Consider the following 24,457-nt stretch of genomic DNA (forward strand, 5'->3'; position numbering starts at 1 on the left):
AACCAAGTCCTCTGCATGAGCAGTGTGTGCCTTCACTGCTGAGCCATCTCTAGTCCCTAGTTGATACTGTTTTTACAAAGCAAAGCAAACTTTACATGTTCACATACGTGTCTATGTTATTACCAGGAACATTGCTGAAGAGTGGGATAAATGAAGACAGTGTATCTTCACTAAAGGAAGATAGCAAAGATGGTGCTCTGCCCTAGAATAAATAAATGGAAGAGGCAGCATTTGAATGGGCTACTTATGTAGCTTTAATGTTAGAAATGATGAATTAATTTCCTAGACCACTGATAAATTACTGCTTAAAGGCAGCATTTGATTGGGCAGCTCTTGCTACTTATGTAGCTTAATGTTACAATTGGTGAATTAATTTTCTAGGCCACTGACAAATTATTGCAAATGTTGCAATAGAATGATTAGTGTATTATTTTGGTGGTCTAGGTAGAAATCAAGCATGATTCTCACCATGTCAACATTACAATGTTGGAAGGGCCTGCCACATAGTTTCTCTCCTTCCTTGTCCATTTGTTGGACTAGTTGGGTTGCGTGCAGTTGTGAGAATGAAGTCTTGAGTTTTCCTTGCTTGCTGGCTGTCACTAAGGGTTCTCAACTGCTGGCTTTGTCACATGATCCATCTTCATCCTCGTCTTCCATCTTCAACGCCCACATGTCTGGCCAATTCACTCCCATTTTTCATCTGCCTTTTTCCTATTTCTGACTCGTTAATGGCATCCTCTTCTATTTTAGAGCTATGTAGTTACCTTGAATTTACTTTGGCAATTTGAGAAAAATCCCCAGTGTCGAGGTCTTTTCATTTTCCATCATCTTTAATGTTTCTTTTGCCACATAAGGCAGTAACATTTACAGGTTCCAGAAACTTGAGTGTGGGTAACTTCAGAGGTTATTTTGCCTAGACACAAGTGGTGTGTCTCCAATGTTAACTCAGGCCATGGAAGTCCTGCAAGATGGACTAAAACATTTTGCAAAATAACATGTTAAATCGGAGAAGACAGTTATGTTGAGCAATTGTGGAGTGTAAATGTGCAGTGTGTTAGGTATAACCAGCTGACTGGTCCAAGGACTGGAGTTAATCCAGTTAGCTGGCTGTACCTGCACTACACTGTACTGGATGCCTTGTCCTTTCCTTTGGTGGTTTAAGGTCTAGATTCCTCATTTTTCTATCTCTTCTTGTTTATATGGTTTGGTCCCATCTGGAATATTGTCTTTCTCAGTATCCAGGTCTTGACTCAGTCTTCAAGACTACACCCACTGTGATGCCGTGACTAACCGTCATGCGCTGATATACAATAACTTTTCACATGTTTGTTTTAGCCTTGTGGCTGGACTCCCATTTCCTCAAAGGCATTGCCTTGGTTTTCTTTGTGCTTCCTTAACACCTACGCTGGTGTTGGCCAGCAGTGCAACCTTGGCTCCCACGAATGGTGGAGCCATGATAAGGTGCCTCAGCAATCCTTGGTCATCGTGTGCTAGGAAATCAACCAGTGTTGTGAGTCTGAGACTGTGAGTTTCTGAGTATGTCCTCAGTTATCTGAACATAGTAGGGACTTGCACTCACTTGATAATTAAAACTGAGGCGTAAAATAAAATAGTGATTGCTTCTGAAGAAAAGGGCTGGAAGTATGAACAGGTAGCAGAAGTTATGATGCTGATTATGTTCCAGGTGAATGCAGAACATTGACACAGGAGTCCTGTGATGTGTCTGCCGTGTTAACTCAGGCCATGGAAGCCCTGCAGGACAGGCCTGTCTTATACAAGTAAGACTTACTGCTTTGTCTTTGATTATTACCTTGATTATAGTAGTACCAGATTCATGCCACTGTGATGCTCAGTGATATTTCACTTCTCTGTATATGGTGTTGGAACACCAGGTTATTTGAATGCTACATGTAATAAAGGGAAAACCAAGGTGTCCCTCCCTGCAGTGTGACTGTCTCTTAGTTATGATGGCTTAGCCAGTTTACAGTGTCATTAACTCCCTTAAAATTGTGCATCACTAAAACTACTATAGCAACACACCCCTGGGACATTGTCTAACATAATTACTCTGAGATAAAAAGAATATTCACAGTCAGGGTTCCATCAATGGGCATTTTAAAAAAAAAGGTCCAGGTCTTTGATCTTATAAGTATGCCATCTAAGATCTTCATATTAATGCTTTGGGTAGGAACCCTGTGCATTTTACTTGATTTTTAAATTCTGTATCTTAATATTACTCTAAACAAAAGCCAGTGCATTTTTAAAGCTCTGGAGCAGAATGAAAGCCAGCTGTTAGCAAGTGTTGATGCTATGAGAGATGGCCAGTGAGCTGTGGGATCCCCTTGTTTCTGCTACCTCAGAACTATGTTTTAGGGGTGCATTGTCTTGCCTGAGTTTTTACATGGGTGATGGAGGCCTGAACCTAGATCCTCACGGTTGTGTGGCAGGTCCTCTGTCAATGAGCCATCTTCATGGACCCCTAGTACTGAGCTTAAAGTGGATTCTTGAGTCAGGTATCCCAGGCTCTGTGAGCTTTAGTTTCCTAGGTAGAATGCAGACAGTAACAGTGCCTGTCTTACGAGGTGGTGGAGGGCCTCATTCTGTTAGGTGCCTAACTGATGCTTAGCACATCAGGGAGTGTTAGATATTTCCAACCAGTGGGGAGGCAGGCAGAAAGTGGTGGTCTAAGCAGGGGTCTGTAGAGCCAACAGGACAGCAGAGGGAAGCTTGAAGTGTCAGACCAAAGGAGTAGACTTACTCTGAGAAGGGCAAAGCAGCAGGGTAGTAATGGGATCTGAAGTCTTTCAGGGGCATTTGGAGGTTGAGTAGGAAAGCAGCCATGGAGACCAACCAGTCAGCAGTCTGTAGTGAAGGCTAAGAAAGACAAATCTGCCTTTTTCTTATGTAATCTTTCTTAGTGTCTGTCCACTGTGGTGTGCTTCCTGTTGGCCAGCAGGTGGCAGTGTACAGACTTCATTGCAGCAGTGTGTAACTCTCTCAAGTGACCAGTAAACATGCACAAGACAGTGTCAAATGAAGTCCTTAAGAAAGTTGCCTATCTCGTGTTTCTTAGTAGTTGTAATTCTAATGTGTTACATTAATAAACCACTGTACCTATCAGTTTCATTGTCAACTCGACACAAACTGGGACCACCTGGACAGAACCCCAAGAAGAATTGTGTGCTTCAGGTTGGCTGTGGATATGCCTGGGTAGGGTGGGATTGACCTGACTATTATTGAGTGAGAAGACCACATGGATGTGGTGGCACCATTGCATAGACTGGGTGTGACTGTGTAAGAGGGAAGAAGGCTGGGCTGAAGCAGCCAGTGAGGCAGCAAGCATGCTGCAAGGTGCATCTTTGCTCTTGTCTGTGGATGCACTGTGACCTGCTTGGAGTCCTGCTTTGGCTTCCCAGAAGTGAAGACTGTGAACTAAAATACACTCCTTTCTCTCTAGAGTTGCTGGTTGTATTTATCCCAGCAACAGAAATGAAACCAGAACAGCAGCATACAGATAATTCTTTTAAGGCTGAGTATAAATGGAAGTTTTTAAAACAAATTGCTGACTCGTCCACCATTAGTAAACCGGAAGCGTATAAGTTACCAGGGGTGGGGGGGTAGTGGGGGTGGGAGTGGGAGTGGGAGCTTGTACAAAACCCATCCATCTTTTTGTTTTTACTGAATTTATGTTGCATTCCAAAAAGGAGATTCTACAGCATTCTTTTAATTTGCTTTTTGACAAAAAGTTTAGAATATTTATGTATTTTGAATATTCACTCTTATAAAAGCTACATTTTGAAATTTTGGCCTTTGTTGAGAAATTCATGGAGGGGACAGTTTCGAGACAGGGTTTCTCTGTGGCTTTGAAGGCTGTCCTGGAACTAGCTCTTATAGACCAGGCTAGTCTCTAACTCACAGAGATCCGCCTGCCTCTGCTTCCCAAGTGCTGGAATTAAATATGTGTACCACCACTGTTTGGCAAGGGAAAGTCCTTTTTAAAAAGTTTTATCTGTCTCTAAGATGGATGTTCCGTGTCTAACTGCTTCATGTTGGTTTTCTTAGATTGTATTTATAATGCAGGATGATGTAACATTCAATGAGATTCCGTGTTATTATCCAGGTTCACCCAGTGTTCACTAAGCCCAATAAGCATATTCCCTTTAGAGCACTGACTGAGTGGAATCACTTGTCTCTGGGATCATGGCCCAGTCCTAGAAACAGATGTTACCTCATTATATATGGGGCCTAGAGAAAGAAGATTGGGTTTTTCTGCTTACAAAGATGAAGGCTTAGGGATGTTGTTATGATAAATATCAGTCATTGGATCATCCAGGAGTTTTTAGTTGGTAAAATTGCCAGAAAGATTTGTCTAGGTTAAATGTGTGTGATTAAAGAGCACAAGGAAGAAAACAAACAGGAACTGTTTGGTTCTCAATTGTCTTAAAGTGTAGAAAGTAATGTAAACATTTGTGCAGCGTAGCAAAGTTTTCCCTGGTATCTGCGTTTACTCTCCCTCTGCTATGCCGCACTGCAGAGATCTCAAAACTAGAGTGAACAGTACTTAGAAGAGGGCTATGTTCCTAAAAACTCCAGCTGTCTGTCATTTCACTCACTTCCCTTTCAGTTGGAAATGGTAAATTAATAAGAGCATCCAACAATGTCCCTGTGTTTAACAGAACATGGACTTTTTGTTATATCTACAGCATGATAGAGAAAGTAATGTAGGCTGAGAAAATAATTCTGGACGTCTTGGGGAAACTTTGGTAAATTTTGTTTGTTACTGAATTCATTCTTAATATTTAGCCTTGTAGAATACTGTTTAGGATTTCAAAATTGGTGGTATGGAGTCTGCTGACTTTCCATTTTTAATGTCTTGCTGTGTGTTTAATTATAATTTTGAATTGGAGAGAGTAAAGAACGGCAGTTATACTAGGAAACAGCAGCTCATTCTAGCCAGCCCCACAAATCATCCCAGATCATGCAGCACTCTAGTTTGTAGCTTTTCTTTCTCTTGTCAGTTCCTCCACCATGGAAAAATTTTCCCTATTTTCAGCAAGAATGGGTGACTTCTAATATAAGAGAAAACATATTTACTGTGCAAAGATTAGCCAGTTAATAAATGTAATATGTCTCATTTGAGTCAAAATAAGCTTTTAAAAATTATTAGCAATTTGGGGTCAGTATTTGGTGCTAAGTTATAGTAACATAAGGAGGATTTTTTAATATGGGGAAAAAAGTCTTAGTGGCTATAGAATTCTAACCAGCTTCTGAGAACTAGTATGTGGCTTTCTGTAAACTTGGGAGCATCATGTTTTAGCTACCATGAACCCAAGTCAACTGTTTCCATTGCTGCTGCTTCTGCTATTACCTAGTCCCAAGCATTCTTTCTTTGAAGGAGTAAAATTGTACCCTGATTGAATTTTTGGCATACTAAAATGACTTGTAACTCTTAGTCTCAATATAGTACTGCTTGAGGAGTATGAACCTAGTGAAGCTCTCCTGTCTTGCTGATCTTAGGCACATAGTGTGAGGAGTCTGTTAGAGGAAACATAGTTCCTTCTCATAATGTGTTTCTTGTAGGTATACCTTAGATGAATTTGGAACCGCCAGGCGAAGTACTGTTGTTCGTGGGTTTATTGATGCTCTTACAAGAGGAGGGCCAGGAGGTACACCTAGACCCATTGAAATGCATTCCCACGACCCTCTGAGGTATAGTATTGACTCTAATAGGGGATTTGATACTTTTCTCTGAGGCATCTTTACTAATTGGTAGTTTTCTTTAGGTATGTGGGAGACATGCTGGCATGGCTCCATCAAGCTACTGCCTCTGAGAAGGAACATCTGGAAGCTCTCTTAAAGCATGTAACTGCACAGGGTGAGTGTACTGACAGTTATTGCTAATGCTTAATAGAAAAAGTGCACGTGGCTTCTTTGTTTCCATTGCTCTCTTCTCTGAGATAAACACGTCACACTTAGATGACACATAAGTATTCTGCTGTCTTTACACACACACACACACAAACACACACACACACACACACACTCCACTTCTACTTAACACATAGACTTCTGTGTTGTTGTCTGTTGCTTAGGGTCTGCTTATCCTCTGCTACATGGCTGCTTTCTGTTAAGGCATAGATGGAATGCCTGGCATACATTAGCTCAGACTCTCAGCATCACACTTAAGAGGTGACAATGCAGTGAACAGGCTGAGTGTAGTTTATGTCATTAAGCTGCTGTAATGGTTTATATCTGCTACCCAGACTCTTGATTTTTCAGAGGACTCTTCTAAAGCTCTTTGTTTTGTTTTCTTTTTTTGATAATTACCATGGGTACTTAGGGTTTTTTTTTTTTTTTTTTTTTTGGTTTTTCGAGACAGGGTTTCTCTGTGGCTTTGGAGGCTGTCCTGGAACTAGCTCTTGTAGACCAGGCTGGTCTTGAACTCACAGAGATCTGCCTGCCTCTGCCTCCCGAGTGCTGGGATTAAAAGCATGTGCCACTACTGCCCGGCGTTTGTTTGGGTTTTACGGGAGAACAATGACTATATTTTAGAGTTGCTGATGCTTATAAAATTTCTAATTTTCTTAGTTGTAACTTTCTTAAGGAGGTATGTTAGCTACTTTTTTGGTTGTTGTGATAAAATTCCATGACAAAAGCAACCCATGGAAGGAAAGAATTCCACTGGAGCAGGGAAGGCGTGGGAGCAGGAGTGGAAAGGTGGTTGGTCATAGTGGTCCACAGTCAGAAGCAGAGAGAGAGATGATGCTCCATCATAGTGGTCCACAGTCAGGAAGCAGAGAGAGAGATGCTGCTGCTATGCCATGGGCAGTCTTGTTCTTTTTCCCATTTGAATAAGTGTGGGCCCAGTCCTCAATTAAACTACTCTAAAAATTCCCTCACATATATACCCAGATATTTGTGTCTTGAGTGATTCTAAAATCTAGTCAAGTTGAGATCAAGCATTACACGAGACTTATATTAGAGCCTGGGGGGTTTAGTGTGTAAGTTGAGGGTGTTCTGATTTTGATAGGAAGTAGAGAGGAATACTGTTCTTGGTATCATCTGACTGGGTGGTGTAGAGTGGCCATACATCACTGTGGCTTATCAGGTGGTTTGTGGGAGAAGCCACATACAAGTTTGTGGTGGCACTTATGTCACAGACTCAGCTCTTCAGTATTGAGATTTGGCGAAGCATATATCTTTTCTTGTTGTTGTTGTTTTGTTTGTTTGTTTTTTGAGACAGGGTTTCTCTGTGGCTTTGGAGGTTGTCCTGGAACTAGCTCTTGTAGACCAGGCTGGTCTTGAACTCACAGAGATCCATCTACCTCTACCTCCCGAGTCCTGGGTGTGCCACCACCCAGCCTAAAGCATATATCTCAATTGGTACGAAGTTTGCATTTTTTGTTTGTGTGAGACATGATCTTACATGGTCTTACTGTGTACCCCAGACTGGCCTTAGGCTGTCATTCCTGCCTCAGCCTTCTCAATGCTAGAATTATGGGCATAAACACAATCTGTACTTTTTTCTTCTCTTGTTACTATCCTTATATTACCCAGTTTTAAAAGAATGCATTTCCCGACTAAGCATCGTGGTACACACCCTTAATTGCAACCCTCAGAAAGGAGAGGCTTGCAGATAGATCTCTGTGAATTTGAGGCTAGCCTGATCTATACATAGTGAGCTCTAGGCCGGCCAGGGCTACATGGTGAGGCCCTACCCTCTCCTCAAAGAGGGAATGGGAAGAAGGGATGTGTGTTTTTGAAGGTGCCTTTAGAACAGTTTATGTGAGAGGCAGTGTTTAGAAGTTTGAAGATAAGTTATTGTTAGGTTAAATTCTGAGCCTCACCCTGAAAATGAAAGTGGTTGCCTGTCTACCTCACCTTATAAATGTATAATGCTCAATAATAATCAGCACACAGCAATGTCGGTTTTTCCTGGGGTGGCATGGTCAGTTTTCAGCCTTCTACTCTCATTGTATGTTAGCTACATTGTGCCTCAAGTGAGGCATTTGCAGAACAATCCTGTTGTACCTTCCCCTACCTCTTCCAGCTCACAGAGCTCGTGTGGGGCTTGCTTTGTATCCCTCTCAGGTTTTTCACAAACGGTTCTGTAGGTTTTTTGTTTGTTTTGTTTTTGTTTTTTGTTTTTTGTTTTTAATTTTTTTGTTTTTAAACTCTTGACTCTTTGGAGGCCCGCCACCCAGCTCACAAATAAATCATGTGGAATCTTATTCTTTCTTATGAATGCCCAGCCTTAGCTTGGCTTGTTTCTAGCCAGTTTTCTTACATTATCCCATCTACCTTTTGTCTCTGGGCTTTTATCTTTCTCTAGTCTTACTATCTTTCCTTCTTACTCTGTGGCATGCTGTGTCGCTAGGTGGCTGGCCCCTGGAGTCCTCTCTCCTTTTCTCAATCTCCGTCTATTCTCTCTGCCTGCCAGCCCCGCCTATCCTTTCTCTTGCCTTGCTTTTGGCCATTCAACTCTTTATTAGACCAGTCAGGTATTTTAGATAGGCACAGTAAGACAGCTTCACAGAGTTAAACAAATGCAACATAAAAAAGAAAGCAACACATCTATGCATCATTAAACAAATGTTCTGTGGCATAAACAAATGTAATACATCTTAAAATAATACTCTATTAAAAAAAACACCCTTTTTAAAAAAATAGTCTACAACAGGGTTCATTTTGTTAATCATCATTCATTCAAATTATCAGCATTTTGTAGACTCGTACTAGTTATTAGAAACATGTCAAAACTTACATTAGCAAAATGTTGCTGTTTAGGTGCCATTCATACCATTAATCATAGGTATTTTAGGTATTTTTGATTAATAGTTCTAAAAACTTACAGAAGTCAGATATAACTTGGGAAAATAATTATGTTGTACTTAATTTTAGGTGTTGAAGAAAATATTCAAGAAGTTGTTGGACATATCACTGAGGGTGTGTGTCGTCCTCTAAAGGTAAAGGGTTTTGTAGTTTTGTGGTTTCAGGTATCTGACCAAAGTATTGACTTGTTCTTAGGAGAAACTGATAAGTAACAGCTTGAAATTGAGCTACAATTTTGTCAAAATAATACATCAATTAGGCTGATAAAATGCACTTAAACTGAAACCATTGCCTGCTCTCTAAGAAAATGGGAACAGCTCTAGTTTACATGTCTCAACTGACTTTATAGGTTATACTTCCTGGACCACTGGTAAGCAAGCAAGGAAAAGCATTAAATTGGAACAGCAAGTGAATGAGTGTATTTAATGTATTGCCTCAAGCACAGTACCTTCCTTTTGTTTATCATACTAAGAAATAATGGTTAATCCAAATATGAACATACTTACCTGTTGCTGTTGCTGCCAAACTGCTTGGCATGCAGGGGCAGGCTTTGAAGTCAGCAGATCCAGAACTCACTCTGCTCTTGTTGCAGTGCTTAACTTTTCTGCGTTATAGTGTACTCATGTGGCCCTGCTCTCATGTGCCTCCTGTGGACAGTGGTGATGGTAAAGTGAGGCACCTGCTACAGACTCTTTCCATTATGGAGTCACAGAAAGCTTGGCAGTGCACTTAAGTTTTATGATTTATTCTTATCATAACCTGAACATTTTTTATTTCTAAGATTTTCTTTGGTGTTTTTATCCAGGCAAACAAACCTCAGACCTACCCTTTGACAGTTTATTATGCTTATAAATTCAAATATCACCATAACTTGATAATAAGTATTTGAAATTATACCTTCTACCAAATGAAATACTCCCTGCCAGTGTGATGTGAGACAGTCACAATCCATATACTTTTAATTGTTTTATATACTACTGGCAGTTGCTAAAAAAGATAAAAAGAGAGAGTGAAATTAAGCTCTTACCAAAATTGGTAGTGCATACCTATAATCCCAGCATTCTACGAGGCTACTTTGAGACCAACCTGGATGACATAGTAAGTTTGAGGCCAGTCTGAGCAACACAGAGACACCCTGTCTCAGCACCACCACCCCAAAATTTTTATTTTCCTACAACTTTCTTCAATAGCCAAAACATCTATTATGTTTTTAGGAGATGTTTAGCTGCTTAGAAATTAAGAAGAATAAATTTTACATTGGTGAGATAAACCAAGTAGATCACTCAGGAAAATAGTTATTAAGATGAAAGTTGCCATTTGCAACTTGGGAAGGAAATTGTTTATTTTGCTCACATTTCCACATCACTGAGGGATGTCAGGACAGGATCCTGGAGGCAGAAGTTGAGGTAGTGGCCATGGGTGGGTGATGTGTACAGGCTTGCTCTCATGGCTTGTTCAGCCTGCTTTGCTATGCAGCCCAGGAGCAACTGCACAAGAGTGGCCCCGCCTGTGGTGAGCTGGGCCTTCCCACATCAATCATCTATCAAGAAAATGCACCATAGATTGGTCCACAGACCAATCTGGTGGGGAGATTTTCTCATTTGAGGTTTCCTCTTCCAAAATTACTCTAGCTTCTGTCAAATTGACAAAAAAAATAGCTAGCACAGAAGCCTGTTTATTTCCTGTTTTTTGTCTGCTTATTTTAAGAAATCTGTAGTCTGTTCAAAACTACTTCCATTGTTGTATGTAGGATGCTGTCTCCTCAGCATCAAATTCACAGTAATACTCCTGGCCAGAGGCACCAGAATTTGTGAGTCTGCCTGCCTTCTTCAGATCCATGGGTTCCAGACCTTCCTCCCCATAAATGTTCCATCTCTTCTAATTAAATCCTTAATATATCATGTGCTCCTAACCTCCTTAAACTATGCATTCTGTGAAAATAGATGTACACAGAGAGATAAGAGGTGTGGGAAATGGAGCTGGGTAGCACATGGCTAGGCCATTACTCACTCACTGTGAGGTTAGGACATGGGAGCTGTCTGTCTGTGTCCTGTCATCCCATCCTGTCTCCTCCCCCCTCTCTAGTGTTAACAGAACACCACTGCCCATTTCCTCATGTCCTGGCTTTGATGCTGTTAGATTCCCTGCATCCCATCTGCCCCTTTAAGCATCTGCCTGAGTCTCCCTTGTCCCTCTAATGAGGACCGTGATTTACCAAGTACTTGGATGTCAGAACTGTGCCACAAACTTCCTATCTGTCCTGAAGCTTTGCCAAGGACTTGTTCTCTATTCTGACTTCCAGCCCTTTGCTGCCACTGTCACATCTCTAGTCTCTTTTTTTAGTTTTTATTTTTCTTTTGTGACAAAAATTGCATTTCTCCCAAGACTTTTGGTTTTGCTGAATGGCTGGTGTTTCCTGTGGCCATTGTGAGAGAAAGTGTTCCTTTGTGTGACATTGTCACACTCTACTTTACCCAGTTGTCTGTTCTGTGTCTGCTGTGACTCCAGGGTGTCACTTTCCCTCAAGAGCTCTAGGCTGAGAGAGGTGGGCTTTTGTCATTTCCGTCTTCTTCCTCCTTCCTTCTTTCTTTCTTCCTTTGTCTGTTCTTCTGCTGTTCTCTCTTTCTTTCTAAAGGGAGTGGAATGAAGAATTGATGTCTTAAATTCTGTAAGACAGATTGCCAGATAACTGAGCTGGTGCCGCATATCCATCTGTCCATCTGTCTACAATGAATGTCCTGTATAGTTTAATATTTGTGTTGTCAAAATCTTAAAAGAACCATTTCTAGTGGTGTAATATGTAATTATAATTGAAGTGGCTTTTTGACCAGCAGTCTAGTCAGCCACTGAACTGCAGGTTCAGTGAAAGACCTTGTTCAAATGACAAGATTGAGAGTGATGAAGAAAGACACCTTATATAGATTGGTGGCCCTACACAGGCATGCAAGGGCATTCACACCTGCATGCAACCGTGCGCACACACACACACACACACACACACACACACACACACACACACACAAATTCATGAACACACGCATGAGTGCACACACATACATACACAAATACATACACACATACATATACCAAGAAAGGTGTTCATATGGAAATTGATGGTTTAAAAATGTAAATGTCCTTCCTTGTCTTATTGCCTCATGCCAAAGAGAAGTCACTTTCATAAATATGCAAATGTGAAGATAAATTAATTCCCATAACTAAATAGGTCTTTGTAAAATGTTGCAACATATATTTGCTAATAGTATCTATATCATTACATCAAAGAACAGAGAAACCTCAACTCCCATAGGGTTTATTGAGCATGTGTGCACTGTTGTAGCAGATGCTACAGAGATTGAAGGATGTAAGAAACAATGTTTATTTAGAAAGCAGGAAAGATAGTCATAGGAGGTGCAGCATAAGGATGGACAGAATAGATGGAACAAGCAATGGGTGGTAGGAGTTGTTTAAGTAGAAGATTCCTGAAAAGAACAAGTTCATCTTCACCTAAGGTCTGGCTCTGTCCTGGTAGTCTTATAGCAGGACAGATACACTGATGTTCATTTATGGTTTCTCTAGTCTCTGCTAACAGGAACAAATGGTGTAATGCAGACAGAATTCTTTCTTTCTTTTTTATGAGTGGTGCTGACTAAGCATCTGTTTTTAGGAATGCTGCAACTGCCTTTGCAGTTTAGTCTTAACTAGATCTTCTCACACAGTGGTGCTGAACCTCAGAGTGACCATGCTGTAGTTTTCAGTATTGCCTGCTTTGAGCCAAATATTGCAGATAGTGAGTCATTTTTAAGAATTTGTACTAAAATGTTTATATCTTATGACTTAATATGCAGAGTTTCTTCAGAAAGCATTTTCTGATTGCTACAATAATGAAATTGAATATTTTTAGTTGTTTATACAGCCATCATTAATGAAGAAAAGGTATACTTTTAAGAAATAAATGCTCAGAGTTTTTTTTTTTTTTCTTTATGTTTCCATAGGTTCGAATTGAACAAGTAATACTTGCTGAACCTGGGGCAGTTTTATTATATAAAATTTCTAATCTCCTCAAGTTTTACCATCATACAATCAGGTAACTGAAGAGTAAATGTGCGTGTATCCCCTGGAGTGTTTCTCTGTAGTCAGGACACACTCCTGTTTCCTCTGTGTGTATCATGTGAGACCATCCATGCTTGTTGTACCTGTTTGCCTTGGGGCTGACATTGTTCTGCCCTTCCTTTTCCATGAATGAATGGACACACCACACACACACACACACACACACACACTCACACACACACACACACAGAGATCACACAGACATACACATACACAGATATAGATACATACACAGACACACAGATAGACACACACAGAGACACATACAGTGTACATAACCACGTAGGTCTACAAAGTAAGCCTTGCTGCTTTACTAAATGAGATCCATGACAACTGGAGCCATTGTGTGTAGGCAGAGTAGGACATAATGAGTGAAGTGTGTCATCTGGGCATCAGTGTTCTCAGTTCTTCATTAGCATTTAGTTTTGCATGAATGATAACATGGACATGGCTTCTCTTCTCTCTAGAAAAGTAAGTTTATAGGATTGGAAACCATGTGTCTTACTTAAATATGTTAAAATTGCAATCCCTTTCAGTAGATCAATGAGGAAAATAAGTATGCATACTTAGATGGATCTAAGAATCATCTATTTAGTAGAAAATTGAATATTACCAAATATGCTAATATAATTATTTCAAAATAGCAGAGTTTCATAACTAAAGTATACTGCTCCCTAAGCAGCTATATGAAGCTGAGTAACTATAGTTTGTACATATATTGTTGATAGGATATGCTAGTTTTAATGAAAAGAACTCAGTATTATGCACTCTAATTATCAAATCAGTCAGAGCTATTGATTGGCTTTCTTAAAATTAAAACCAGACTTTGCTGTGTAATCAAGATGCATGTCTTATGCTAGAGAAGAAAGTGTTTGCATGTCACAGATGTCAGTTATGACTCACTGCCTTGCTAACGTATGTTATGAAATATTGGAAGCATGGTGCAGGTTGACTAAACCTTCCCCAGAATGCTTGGGACTAGAACTGTGGAATAGTTAAAAGCCTTTACCCATCCAACACCCCTCATCTAAATACCTAGTTCCTGAGTGCTCTGAAATTAGAAGCTTTCTCAACAGTGACATACACAGTTCCATATTTCAGATCCTTATACTGTGGATACTCCAACTTGAGTTTGCTTCTTTCCCTTTTTAATCCCCTTCCTCAAATGAAAAGAAAATTGGCATTTTATTGAAACTAGAGTGATTAATTTTCGTATATATACATCACACACATACACATTTATATTTAAATCTGGCTTTGCTTTTATTGTAAGGTCTCACTATTGTAGCCTAGGTCAATCAGTCTACTAGTATCTTCCCTCTCCCCCCACCCATGGTGTGTATGCATGTGTATGACATACGCCCATCTTGCATGAGGAGGCCAGAGGAAAATGTCATGGGACATCCTCTGTCACTGTCTGCCTATTCCCTTGAGGACCTGCAACTTGCCCTTTAGGCTGGTCACAGGGCTCCTGCGGCCCACAGTGCTGGGTTACAGGTACGTGCAACCATTCATGGCCTTTATGTGGGTGCTAGAGGTTCAGACTCAGCCCCTCAAGCTTGAAAACAAGCAGTCTTATTCAACGTGCATCTCTTCAGCCTCCACATCTAGACCTCTGTAAGGCATAGTGCTCAGTTAGCTGAATTGTGTTAGCTTCAGTTTTGCAATCTGAAATGAAATATTCTTTGTTTTAGTGGCATCGTTGGAAACAGTGCAGCTACTCTACTGACGACAATTGAAGAAATGCACTTGCTCAGCAAAAAAATATTCTTCAATAGCTTGAGTCTTCATGCGAGTAAACTGATGGACAAGGTGGGTGTGGTCAGCATCCCTGAGCTGCAGCCATAGAATGGGCTGCTTTCATGTTTTGACTTGAATGATTTTTTTTCCCCCTTCAGTTTCATGTTGGAGAAGCTTAGTGTACCTCAGGTCATAGTTCATGTTTCTGGTTTAGCATAACTATACCCTAATTGGAGAGAATCTCAAGGTGACTTTTACTACCTTGTTTTCTAAATATTTCAATTTTAAATGTTTTTCAATGCAGAGTTTTCCAAATATGTGTAACTAAGATGAGTTGCCAATGGCCAATGTGACATTATGAAACCTTCTTACAAGATGTTTTTTCCAGACAGGTTCATAGTTTCACCTTCCAATGGTACAGCTTTGTCTTCTGTGTCATATACATGAACATTTTTGAACATAAATAGAAAAACTCCATGTAATATAAACAACAAAACCCAAGATATCTGTCTGATTGAGCATTGTAAGTCTAGCAGAGTTCTTTGTCAGCTTCAGGGTTCTGTTGCTTCATGCTTCTATGAAGGCAACTATTCTATCTTCCATCACATATTAATCCTTTTGGTATCAGAAGATGGCCTTTATTTCTAGTGATACTTCGATCTTATTAGTGTTTTGTCTTGTATTCATGTGGCTATCCTTCCTTTCATTTGCCTATTTGTAAAGTGTATCCTTTTTATGTCCTTTTCCTTTGAACTTGTTAGAGGATAACATGCAGTTTGAGTGTGGTTTTGTAAAAAAAATAAATTCATCCAGCCTTTGCCTTTTAATTGGTATGTATAACCCATTTACATCTGGATGACTTCCTGAGAGTAGAATTGCTTTAGTTTGCTCTGTTTTCCATGTCTGAGTCTTCATCTCCCTGTCTCCACTACTTCCTTTGCTTTCTCCCCCCTATACAGCTCTGTTCTCTCTTGTGCTGGTTGTTATCATAGATAGCAATGTGCTACATCATGTGCAACATATGATGATTTTTTCTTCATGAAGTTGTCTTTTCATTCACAAAGAGGAAAAGAAAATGTCATTTTCTCCTGCCTCTTAAAGACGACTTCTCCCAGGAATAGAATTCTTGGCTGACATTGTACTTCTTCCATTCTACAAGTATGTGACATCTAGTGCATTCTGGTGACGCATTGGTTGTTAATCTTAATGAGTTACAGAAGGTTGTGAGCGACCATATGGGTGCTGGTAATTGAATCTAGGTGCTGTGTAAAGAATGGCCTGTGTTCCTCACCACTAAGCCATCTCCCCAGCTTGTCTTTGGAGTTATGCTGTCTGCCTGGAGACCACAGCAGTTTTATGTTGGGATTCAGTTAGTTGCTTGTCCATTGAGATCAGTGTTCATCAGAATACAGAGGTCATCTGCCATTGTTTCTTCAAATACTTCCTGTTCCTTGTTCTTTGTTTCTTTTGGACTTTGCATAATTCTGAGGATGGTGACAGGGTCCCATGAGGTTCTGTTCATTTTCATTTCTTTCTGCTCCACAGACCAGATAGTCTCCATTGGCCCTCTTCAAGTTCAGTGGTCACTTTTTGTGCCTGCTGAACCCCTGTAGTAAAATTTTCTTATTCACTTGCAGCGTTTTTCTGTTTAATTGTGTCTATTGTGTCTATTGTTTTCATCCTTCCCTTTGGTTGCCACAGACCGTATTTTCTTATTTGAGCATGTGTCTTGTAACTTTTTCTTGTTAATATTACTTTCATAAAAGAAAGTATTTTCACAGGTCACGCTGCCATTCCTACTGATGTCAATTATTCATTAACTTTTATGTAGGAAAAGTTCTTAAATAAATCCTGACATTTCAAACTTTTCTCTTTTTCTTTTTATCTTTTGTTGTTGTTTTTCCAGATATGGTTTCTCTATGTAGCTTTGGAGCCTGTCCTGGAACTCGCTTTGTAGATCAGGCTGGCCTTGAACTCCCAGAGATCCACCTGTCCCTGCCTCCCAAGTGCTGGGATTAAAGGCGTGCACCCTCAACCACCTGGCTAGTTTTCCCTTTTTCTAAGTCTGCCTGACACAGGCTACAGTTTCTTATAAAGACTCTAATTTCCAAATTTTGTTTCATTTGCAATACTTATCTGTTAAAGTTAAAAGTACTCTTCTATCCTTTTAAAGTTTTATAGGCAGTCTCAAACTTGTGAAAGTTCTTTTTTGTATTGAAAAGAAATGAGAAAAAAGAAGCGCACAGGGGCCCTCTGGTGGTGCTTCCCGGCAGCAGCAACATGTTAGGAGTAGCTTCCCTTCCAAGGTAACTCTGGTTTCTTGTCAGCAGCTGAGGCAGGATTCCATCCAGCCCTTCAGAGTCCCTCTGATGCTTTAAGGACTTAGCCTTCCCAAGGCCACACAGTGACTTAAGTGGTAGATCCAGGATTTAAACTTATCTTTCAAAAATTTAGTGGCACTTAATTTTCTGTGAACCACTTTTCAAAGTGCATAGCCTATGGATCATCCTGGAATTCTCCAGGGTGAATGGAGAACAGAGTCAAGACCCCCAACCTAGACACTGAGCCCTGGAATGGATGATGGTCCTCAATGATACATCAGTTGTCAGTGACACTGCAGCTGTGGGGATTTCTTTATTCTTATAATTTGGGCTAAGAACAAAATAAAACCAGGTTATGTTTAATATGTAGCAAATGTAATTATAAAATTCAGGTGAACAACTTTTCTCATAAATTCTTGAGCTTTAATGTAGGAATTATAATAGTAACTCTGGGGTAGGCTGGTAAAACCTTGTTACTCTAAACTGTCAATAAGTTGTAAGTTTTTAATCATTAGACGTAAGTTTTGTTTCACTTGTGTTTTCATCATGAGCCCTGTGTGTGCTGTAAACTTCCTGAAGAAAACATGGGTGGAGGGTAAACTGTTATTTTGGTCCAGGTTGAGCTCCCGCCACCCGATCTTGGACCCAGTTCTGCCCTGAATCAGACTCTCACTTTGCTGCGGGAGGTTCTAGCATCACACGATTCTTCAGTTGTCCCCTTGGATGCTCGGCAGGCTGACTTCGTGCAGGTAGTTTGTAAATTCTTTGATTGTTTACTCACCCTCTGTTCCACATTCTGTTAGATGTTGGCATATGTGACCATATACTTTGACAGTCCCTTTATTGTTGATTTTTCTTCAGTATTAAATCAGTTCTTGATTTAAAGGGTAATTCATTGATGTCCATATTTACACTATCTGGTTTTGTTGTTAGCCTTTCCTTCATGTACTTTTGTAAGTTGGCTGTCTTCCAGTTAGTTTGGCATTTAATTCTGAAAGGCTATAACCCAGGACCATATCCTGATTAAGAAATAAGAATTCATTTCGTTTTCATTTACAGGTTTTGTCGTGTGTCTTAGATCCTCTCCTCCAAATGTGTACGGTATCAGCCAGCAATTTAGGCACAGCTGACATGGCCACGTTCATGGTCAACTCACTGTACATGATGAAGACAACATTGGCTCTGTTTGAATTCACCGACAGGCGCCTGGAAATGCTTCAGTTTCAGGTAAACTTTGCTAGACAGTGGCTTCTCTGTGAGTCTGCTTTTTCAATGTGGTAGCTTTAAGTAACTAGCTTTTGACAAATGTCTATGGCCTGACTTCATGAATTCCTTAAGGCAATTTGTCTGCAGGATATACACAAATACACAAGGATGTACACACACACACACACACACACACACACACACACACACACACACACACAATTTTGGTTTTCAGCTTTAAAGAAGCCAGAATGTGAAATGGGTTAAGGAAATTGATAGGATGGTATGAGGAAGCTGTCTGATTCATTTGAGTGTTCAGTGCAGTGTGCAGATGTTGTGATATATTGTAATTCACAGGCCATGTAGCTGGTGCAGCATGTGTTACAGAGGCCAGACACATTTTATCCATATGTGAAGCAGTATTAGGCAAAACACTATGGTTTAACAGTTACTGTTCCCATAAGCCCGCTGGTGTCTCTCAAAAGGGTATGATGGCTAAGTCAGAGCCTATCATAACGTACCCAGTGGCATAATACTAGTAGATGCAGTATTCAAGGAAACAAGGCTAGAGCAAAAGGCCCCAAATGTCTGTCACTAAAAGCCTAAAGACTGGTAGTGGGTACAATGAAATTCGATTTGTTGCCTTGTATTTTTCTGAGGAGGGGCTTTTGGTACATCTAAATTTTCTGATTTCTTTCTTTTTCTTTTTCTTTTTCTTTTGGTTTTTTGAGACAGGGTTTCTCTGTGTAGCTTTGGAGCCTATCCTGGCACTCACTCTGGAGACCAGGCTGGCCTCGAACTCACAGAGATCTGCCTGCCTCTGTCTCCCAAGTGCTGGGATTAAAGGCGAGCGCCACTAACGCCTGGCCAATTTTCTGATTTCTTATTCATTTGAAAGCATCCATAATCATATAGTCTTAATAATGTTGGAGTTGTAAAAAGGCACAGCTCTGGATGTTCATTTCTTTTGGAATTTACATTGTATAGGTTGCCACTTAAGATTTTGGCAAGGCAGCCTGGCGTTGGTGGTGCACGCCTTTAATCCCAGCACTTGGGAGGCAGAGGCAGGTGGATCTCTGTGAGTTCGAGGCCAGCCTGGTCTCCAGAGCGAGTGCCAGGATAGGCTCCAAAGCTACACAGAGAAACCCTGTCTCAAAAAACCAAAAAAAAAAAAAAAAAAAAAGAATAATGTGGTAGGTGTCTTAGTGGGAGGAATACAGGTGTTGGAGTTGCCTGAACTAGGTAGGCTTTCATGTGGTGACAGATATGAGAGTTGCTGGGTGCTTTGTGTCATTGGGAAGCAAATTGGCAAAACTGGGGATACTTTGTGGTGTGGAAGGGAAGAGAGGACCTGGCAAATGGAAAGAGCAGCTTCAAGCACCCCATTCCTCAGCTGCAGAGCCAATGCCCACCAGGATTCCTCAGAGATTGGGCTGTTCAGGGAATGGAGGGGATGCTCAGAATGAAGCCGTCGCACCTATTATCCCTAAGTAGTTCATTTTACACAGTTGTGACTTGTTTGAGCTCTGCTTCTGAAATAGCTGAGCAGCAACCCCTATTCCTTAACTTGTGGCCAGTCCTAGAGTTCTCTTTAGTCATAACTTCCTAAGTAGTGAGGATTTCTCTGACAGGGAAGAAAAATCTGTTGTGGAGGCTGCCTTGGGCCCCATAATCTGGGCCACATCAAGACAAGGCTCTGTTTTTACTGCTGTCACTATTAGTTCTCTACTAACGTGTTTTTTTCTGCTGTATTTTATTGTAGATTGAAGCCCATTTGGACACTCTTATAAATGAGCAAGCCTCTTATGTTTTGACTCGAGTTGGCTTGAGCTACATCTACAATACTGTACAGCAACATAAACCTGAGCAGGTGAGCACCACTTGCCCTGGCAAAGGGCAGCTTAGGGGGGTGGCTCCTGGAGATGGACTCTAGATTTTAATCTTGGCTCTGCCACTGATTAGCAGTTCTCTATGTTCATGTCCTCTGTTGAGACAGGACCAATCATAGTTTCTGTCGTAGGGTCAGGAGAGTGCCTGAAAATGCAAACAATTCTCAGTTAGAAGTAATGAAATTACTTAGGAATTAGTTACATAAGATATAACTATACAGAAATGAGTATTATGAAGTATACAACATGTTCATCCTGGGGAATTTTTAAATTTCACTTTCAGCTGAATGAATATATGGATTATTATACAAATAATATTATCCTCCATCTAATATAGCAGATCACAAAGGAAAATGTTCTGGACTGATGATCTTACAGAACCCCAATAGTAATAGATCCCAGAGAGATGGGAAACCCTTACACAAAGTAAGATCAGAAGATTGCCCAAGTTCAGAAAATCATGTAGGTTCTTCCAACGAGAAGTGTTTTAACCGCAGTTAAGAGTAGAGCCATAGATGAGGAGCAATCAGAACAATAAGCTGCCTTAAAAAGGAAGGAATTCTCAGCCCACCCAGTTTTTTTATTTTTTTAATCTTTTTTTTAAAAGATTTTATTTATTATGTATACAATGTTCTGCCTGCATGTATGCCTGCAGGCCGGAAGTGGGCACCAGATCTCATTATAGAAGGTTGTGAGCCACCATGTGGTTGCTGGGAATTGAACTCAGGATCTCTGGAAGAGCAGTCAGTGCTCTTAACCTCTGAGCCATCTCTCCAGCCCACCCCTGTGTTTTGCTGTAGCTGATTGGTGGGAGCCAGCTCCTCACTGTTCTGTTTCCTGAAACACCAAGGCTCCAACCTCACCAGCATCCTCCAAATGCTATGTCACTTGCTTTTCTTGCTTTGAGTAAACCTCAAGTATGGTGGTATTTCCCTTGTTGATAAATGTGTGGTTTTGCTCCTTATTTATGGCCCTAGTCTTACTGCAGTTTAGAGCAAACTTACTTTGGAAGCATCTACATGATTTTTCTGAAAGAGGGCAATCTTCTAATAGACCATTTTTATAACTTTTTTGTAGGGTTCTTTAGCCAGTTTGCCCAACCTAGATTCTGTGGCACTGAAGGCTGCAATGGTAAGTGCATAACAAAGCATTTCAAGTTGATTTCCTTAGGCAGTGGTAGCTGTGGTTTACTATGCGGTGATAATGTCCTATATGATAGTTTATCTCTCTTGAACTAAGTACCCTGTTCAGTTTGAGCTCAGTAATACCTCTTACATGTCTGCTCCTTTTATCAGCCCTGACCAGGATTTACCATTATTGTAATCTTCCATCATACCTGGATCAAGTCACCAGTAGTGCAGTTTAGGATTTGTTCATTTTCAGGGTTGGTTCTTAATCTGATGGAGAAACAGGAGTGGTGACACATGTGAAGTTAGGTTGTGAATTATAGACTTTGTGTTGCTGTGATTCCTGGTTTAAACTTGTGGGTTTTTCTGAGATCGTAACCGAACTTGGATTCATGTTTTAGAGTACTTTATTACTCTTTAGCATGAGATTCACAAAACCTTTAGATTATACTTTCTTTTCAAGTGACCAGCTCCAGTTGTAGCAGTAGTAGAATGCTTTCCTGGCATGCATGCAGCCATGTATTCAGTCCCCAGCACTGTACAAAGTGCACACACACACACATATTCAAATATACACTAGGACACAGTCACACACATGAACACACTCATGCATAAACTCACCGGTATTCATTCACACAGGCACACACATAGTTAAGCACATTCACACTGATACACATATTCACACTCACTCGTACATATATACTCACAATCATATGCACTCAAGCATATAGTCTCATGCATATACTAATACACACACATGCACTTATACACATTCATATATACTCAAACAGACTCAAACACATTCAGTCATTGACATACCTATACATCCATGTACACTCCCAAACATACATACACGCACTTATGCACACACACTCATACACACACACACACACACACACACACACACACACCGTCTTCTTTCAGTATGAGCACCACTTTGGTTCGAATCCTCTTCTGTACTATGCTTGCTCTGTGCATATCTCCCCATGCATGACTTGTAAGTCACATAGCCCTGTCACTCATAAGATGACCTCTCTGCAGATTCACACCAGTACTGTTGCTCTAACTCTTTGATTCATTCATCTAGGAAGTCAGCTTCCAGTGCCTGGAGCCTTGTCTACTGCAGTTACCAGCTGTCCTGACTTCTTCAGATAATCCCTAACAAACCAAATGACCTCTGATGAATAATTAGATAAAAGAGATGCCCTACATATCACTATCTTAGTTTTTAAATTATGATAGAATACTCTGATGAAATCAACTTAAGAGAGAAAGGGTTTGTTTTAACTCACAGTTAAAGGTACCCTCTGTCCTGATTGTATTTAAAGCAGCTGGTCACTGCAGTCCTTAGAAGAAGAGAGCAATGGATGCATACACATCCAGCTCCCTCTCTGCTGTTCATGTGGCTCCATCCCATGAAATGGTATTGCCCAGCCTAAGTGTGGGTCTTCCCACAATTAACCCAATTAAGACCGTTCTCATGCCCACAGCCCAGCCTAATTTAGATAGTCCATTGAGACTCCTGGCCAGCTGAATCCAGGTCCTGTCAAACAGACAATTGAAATTAACCATCACAACCACCAGGACTAAAAGTAACTAAAGGCTTGTAAAATAACAGCCATGCAGGAGAGATAGCAGTAGTGACAGTGTTGCTGTTGCTGTAGACAGTCTACAGTTCAGAGCCCTACGTGAGACAGATAGGGTACACTACATTGTGGTAAAGACCCCACAGAGAAGTAACAATCATAGCATATACACTGAGTGAAAATTGTACTAGCAGACTGGAATTTCAGAGGAAATTTTATGTTTAAAATTTCTTATGACAGTGAATGAATTTCAGGTTCACTTAAAAAGACCCAAGTTTCTTAGACAGTTACTTGTAAGGTTGAGAGCCCAAGTTGGTTCCCAGAGCCCACCTAAAAAGCTGGGTGTGGTGATGCATGCTTGTAGTCCCAGTGCTGAGAGGAGGATCCCTGGGGCTCACCAGCCAGTCTAGCCCACTGGCAAACTCTAGACTACTAGGACACTTTCTTGATGGAAAAAAAGATGAATGGGACCTGAAAAACAATGCTCAAAGTTGTCCTCTGTCCTCTATATACACATGAGCACTTGTACACAGGCACTCATGAACACATGTGCACACAGGGACGTGCACACACACAAAATGAAAGTTGTATGTAAACTCTTTGACTAACTACTATACCTTGCCAACCTTTCTAAACATAGGTCCAAATAAGTTAAATAGACAATTTTAGGGATTTTCAGTTATAGTGTTTTAGGAAGTGCTAATTTGAACAAACCCCCTAGACAAGTATAGTGGGGGTGTTTCTTAAGTTGAATGCTCCCTAGAAGTAGCTGTTCAGTAGTTCCTTAGCTGGTCCATGCATTTTAAGTCCTATTCTTCTCCCAGGCTCAATTTGACCGCTACCTCTCAGCCCCAGACCACCTGCTGATGCCACAGCTCAACTTCCTACTCAGTGCTACAGTGAAGTAAGTGTTTGCTCTGAAGGAGGTGGGGACCCGTCATCAGGTCTTGAAAAGCTAGTTATAGACAGCATCATTTTAGAGCAGCCAGTGGGAAGAGCTGGTGTTCATAGGAGCTGACTTTGTGTTAGAAACAGTGCAGTGGGTGTTGTTGTTGGCATGCTGAACTAAAAGTGTCAACATGAATTGTGTGATCCTCAGGCTTGGTGGTAGAGAACTTATGTAGGGTATTTGCAACCCTGGGTTCAGTTCCTAGCCCCAGTAAACCAAAAATCATACCCCCCACAAAAAACAAAAACAAAAACAAAAAAACAAAACTTGAAAGCTAATAGTATACTGGACTGTAAGAAGTAATAAAGGAAATTCTTCAGATTGAAGGAAAATCATGACGAGGAAAATAACCTCAGTGTAATGAAGAATGAAGACAGGTTGAACATGAATGTAAGTTAGTGGACCATAAGGGAGTATTTAGAGCAGTGGTTCTCAGCCTTCCTAATGCTGCAACCCTTTAATACAGTTTCTCATGTTGTGCTGACCCCCCCAATACTTCATAACTGTAATTTTGCTACTGTAATAAATTATAATGTAAATATCTGTGTTTTCCAGTGTGTTTAGGTGACCCCTGTGAGAGGGAGGGTTGTTTGTCCCTCCCCCCCCCCCCAAAAAAAGTCATGACTGAGAACCACTGATTTAGAGGGAAGCAGAAGTGTGCTGTTGTGATGATGAATTATCTCTGGGGTATGCAATA

General features: G+C 40.6%; 1 protein-coding gene across 2 annotated transcripts in view; it reads left to right on the top strand.

The window, feature by feature from the left end:
* The window catches only part of Cog6 (component of oligomeric golgi complex 6), a 43,127-nt gene that overhangs the window by 12,262 nt on the left and 6,408 nt on the right, over positions 1-24,457 (top strand). The window contains exons 8-18 of one of the 2 annotated variants that reach the window (XM_027394947.1): positions 1,685-1,778; positions 5,581-5,709; positions 5,784-5,875; positions 8,902-8,966; positions 12,825-12,916; positions 14,637-14,754; positions 17,621-17,752; positions 18,063-18,230; positions 19,972-20,079; positions 21,176-21,229; positions 23,636-23,715. In XM_027394947.1, the coding sequence (XP_027250748.1) occupies positions 1,685-1,778; positions 5,581-5,709; positions 5,784-5,875; positions 8,902-8,966; positions 12,825-12,916; positions 14,637-14,754; positions 17,621-17,752; positions 18,063-18,230; positions 19,972-20,079; positions 21,176-21,229; positions 23,636-23,715 (1,132 nt within the window). The remainder of the gene's footprint in view (positions 1-1,684; positions 1,779-5,580; positions 5,710-5,783; positions 5,876-8,901; positions 8,967-12,824; positions 12,917-14,636; positions 14,755-17,620; positions 17,753-18,062; positions 18,231-19,971; positions 20,080-21,175; positions 21,230-23,635; positions 23,716-24,457) is intronic. The other variant, XM_027394948.2, reaches the window with a different exon arrangement.

This window comes from Cricetulus griseus (assembly GCF_003668045.3).
Source record: "Cricetulus griseus strain 17A/GY chromosome 1 unlocalized genomic scaffold, alternate assembly CriGri-PICRH-1.0 chr1_0, whole genome shotgun sequence".
NCBI lineage: Eukaryota > Metazoa > Chordata > Mammalia > Rodentia > Cricetidae > Cricetulus > Cricetulus griseus.